We start from the raw sequence: 4,108 nt of genomic DNA on the forward strand, positions 1-4,108 counted from the left end.
CTTGTCGTCGGTACAACTTTGCAACTGTAAAATGGTTTTCCCCTTTCTAGACGACATGTCGTCGGTATTGCTCACACGTTTTCCGACGACAAGTTGTCGGTATATAACTACAACTCATCGTGTTATGAGGGATAAATCCAAAAATTAACTAATAAGTTTATCATTTTTATGTTTTAAAAGGTGGCATAAATTTCAATGTATAACTATGAAATATAAAAAAAATTATTTAAAAATTTAGTGTAGCGTTAATGTTTTTAAAATTAGTGCTTTATTTTTTCAGAAAAATACAACAAAACTTGCCAAAATTTATCACTTTTATACGGTTAGAAAAATGGTATTCATATCAATATGAAAAAATTGAGTTGTTTTCATGTTCTCACACGAATTAGTATTCTTATTTAAATCATTCTCTACCATCCTAAACCGCTCTCATCCAAATTATTATTTTTATTTAAATCACTAGATGTGAGATGTTTGTATTATATGAATTAATTGTAAAAAAAAAAGTTAAATAAAAAGGTCTAAATATTTGAGAACTTTGAGATTATAAGATAATAAGAAAAATAATGAATTATAAAAATTCAAATGTATTTTTTATCTTTTAAATTTAAATAAATAAACAAAAAAACTAATTAGCTTTAGCTTGAGAATTTTAAAATTAAAATGTATGTCCATTAATGAAATTAATATCCATTTATTTCTATATTTTTTATAATTATTAAATTAACATATTATATAGAATTTAATAAAATAGGAAAATAATAAGATCACATATATAAAAAGTTAATTCGAAACAACCAGAAAATTACATTTGACAAATTAAATAAAAATATGATGTGAGAAAATTTTCATAGATTCCTAACGTACGCTCTAAACTTAATGATTCATGGTTATTAATAAAAACAACCATAAAAAAGAAAGAGAAAAATATATATATAAAGATTAATAAAAAGAATCATACAAAATAAAAAAGAAAGAGAGAGAAAGATATATAGGCAAAATTTGTACTATTTAACGGTCATAGCAAAACTTAAGCGCCAAGGCTCCCTAATGTTATATGATATTAGATTATTTAATTATCGTGATTCTAAAGTTTAAAAATTGGATTTTAATATTTAAATAATCAATTTCATATCCGTTAAATAAAAACTAAAATGACTAATTCTTCTTCATTTTAACTTATTTTAAAGAATATGCATGCACATTAAGCTGCTATTTTTTATGTTTTTATGAAAATAATATAACTATTAATTAAAGTTATGGATGATATATAATCTTTCAAATCATAGGAAACTTTTCTACATATACAGGGCGTGTTCGACATGCATCGTTTGAGAGTTTTTAAAATCTAATCGTTTGAGAGTTTTTAAAATCTAGGTTTTAAGAAAACGTTAGTAAAAAAAGTCTTGTTCACAGAGCGTTTATCTTTTAACCTAAACAAACCATTCCAAAATCAAAAGCTACATTGAGTAGCTTTCATTAAAAAGCTCCAAAATCAAACGCTACTAGTTATCCGCTACCCACTAGTTTTACCGAATATACCCATCATAAAAGATTTCTTATCTATCAGATTTTTTTCTTTATATCTTGGTTGTTATCTCTCTTATATTATGTTTCCTTATTGTTTTCTTGGAGATTATTATATATATTCCTTCATTCAATCGCACCCATTCACGTAGTCTCTCTCTCTCTCTCTCTCTCTCTCTCTCTCTCTCTCTCTCTCTCTCTCTCTCTCTCTCTCTCTCTCTCTCTCTCTCGCAGAGAACCATGGTGATCAACAGAAGGCAACGACGGTGGCAGCACACTACCCAAATAAAGAACGTCTCCTTCTACGAACACAACATCTTCACCGCCGCAACCAAAGACCCTGATTATGTCACTGCATGGATCTCTGAATTCATCGAGAATATCAACGACCACCGTCTAATAATTGGTTTAGAGACACACTGGCGCGCTTCCTTCTGGCGGGGAGGTGAAAAACGCGTTGCCATCTTACAGTTATGCATAGGCCATCACTCTCTCATCTTTCAAATCATCCATGCACCATACATCCCTAAATCGCTTATCGATTTCCAGAACAACCCTAGTTACACCTTCACTGGTGTCGGCATCCATACAAATGCCGAGATGCTGGTGCGGAATTATGGGCTGGGACGTGCGGATGATGGGATGAGATTAGCAGTGAATGTGAAGGACGTGGTGTCGCTGGCGGCGCCGATGAATGGTAACACCATTAATGGATTAGGGTTGAAGTCGTTGGCGAAGATGTTGCTGAGAAGCCGAAGCGTGTGACATTGAGTAAGTGGGGCAACCAATGGCTTGTCCTTGTCCTTGGAGATTATGCATGTATTGTTGCTTTCTTGTCCTTGGAGATTGGTAGGGATGGAGATTGGTAGGGTTTTGATTACATTATCATGGGATATTGATCATATCGATTTATTAAATGGTTTTTAATTCTCCCTTTTCTATGTCTATATTTTCTATTTTTAATTTTTTTTTTTGATAATTGATTTGTATCACTACAAGGATTTACACCTATCTAGACGACACTTATCCCGACGACATGTGTCGACGGCAAAATGTGTTCCAACTTTGACCATATTTCTTTGACTAGAAAGCCTATCCCGATGACAAGTCGTCGGTATAGACTGGTCGAGAAGATGAAAAAATTGGTCTTGTGTCCAATATCTATGTTGACAAGATTTCGTCGCTATAAGATAGTAAAAAAAATATTTTCGATTTATTTATATTTCTTTTTGTAGAAAAAGAAGACAACGTCGTTTTGGTTCGCTTTTTCCGACGACATGTCCTCGGTATAGGGTGTTTAAAAAATAATTTCGAAGTATTTTTAATCTGTGTCATAGAAAAAACAAAACGATGTCGTTTTCGTCCGCCTATACCGACGACTTGTCGTCGGAAAAAAATGGGACTGATCCACGTGAAAAAAAAATTTGGAATATTTTTAATCCGTGTCGTAGAAAAATGAAACAATGTCGTTTGCATCCACCTATATAGACGATTTGTCGTCGGAAAAAAATGGGATCGATCCGTGTGAAAACTATTTCTTTTATTTATTTATTTTTTTAATGAGGTAAAAGTGGGACGATATCGTTTCCTTTACCTATACCGATGACATGTTGTCGGTATAGGGTTTCCCTGTAACAAAACCCCTAGCAGCCTTCATTTCGCATTAACGCCTCACCTCATTTTTCCTCTCAACCTCCGGCGACTCAAGGCGATTTCTGACCATTTTAGGAAAACATTCAACGAGAGAAGATGTTGATGCAGTCAGAGCTTCGGAAGAACGAGAAGTTAAATGAAGAACAATCTCTCGCTCGTGCCCTCGGTGAGAGACATAGGTATATTCGCGGAATCGGAAGGAAACCAAGCACCAACAAAAATTTATTTCCAAATGAACATACTAAACATTCCCAAGCTTCCACATCTCAATCTTTGGATAAAGTTGTTGTATTATCCCAACAAATTCAAATCATGCAACAACGAATGCTACAAATGAACCAAATGTTTAATGACATCATTCCAAACTTCCAACAACAACCAATGCCACAATTCAAGTTTAATCCCAATATGTTTTCACAAAATAACCCTGAAACATCCAATGAACACGAGGAGGATGATAATGATGATGATGATGATGAGGAGGAGGAGGAGTAGGAGAACTAGAACGATAATGACAACAATGTTTTGTAAAAACTTACTTTTTTGTTATGTAGTAGAATGTGAACAGTATGGTATTTAGTAGAATTTGAATGGTATGTTACGTTTATTAAGCGTTTTTCGATTTTAATGGTATGTTAGGTCTATACCGACGACTTGTCGACTGGATTGGTCATTCTATACCGACGACTTCTGTGCCAACGACATTTTCGACTTTTACCGACGGATCTATACCGACGACATTTTCGACTTTGTAAAAAAAGGTCCTCGGGAATCGCTTGGAAGAGAACTGTGATAGCGATGTTATTCTTCTTTAGTTCATTCTCTCGTGGGTCGGCGATATCCCAAACTTGATGTACTTTTACAATCAACTTCATTCAAATTTCCCATACATTGTAATTTGTTGCAGACAACATCAAAACATTGAACG

The 4,108-nt window shown here is 33.5% G+C and overlaps 1 protein-coding gene across 1 annotated transcript; it reads left to right on the forward strand.

Moving 5' to 3' along the window:
* The first annotated feature begins 1,767 nt into the window (after window positions 1-1,767).
* On the forward strand, window positions 1,768-2,292 carry LOC145046793 (uncharacterized). The gene has a single exon (XM_078995055.1). It carries the CDS (start codon window positions 1,768-1,770, stop codon window positions 2,290-2,292), a length of 525 nt encoding a protein of 174 aa, XP_078851181.1.
* Window positions 2,293-4,108: the final 1,816 nt, after the last annotated feature.

The sequence above is a fragment of the Lactuca saligna genome, chromosome 5 (genome assembly GCF_052625555.1).
Source record: "Lactuca saligna cultivar CGN05327 chromosome 5, ASM5262555v1, whole genome shotgun sequence".
Classification (NCBI taxonomy): Eukaryota; Viridiplantae; Streptophyta; class Magnoliopsida; order Asterales; family Asteraceae; genus Lactuca; species Lactuca saligna.

Bases quoted from the DNA above. Each gene is read 5' to 3' on its own strand.
- LOC145046793 (XM_078995055.1), top strand. From the start codon at position 1,768: ATGGTGATCAACAGAAGGCAACGACGGTGGCAGCACACTACCCAAATA.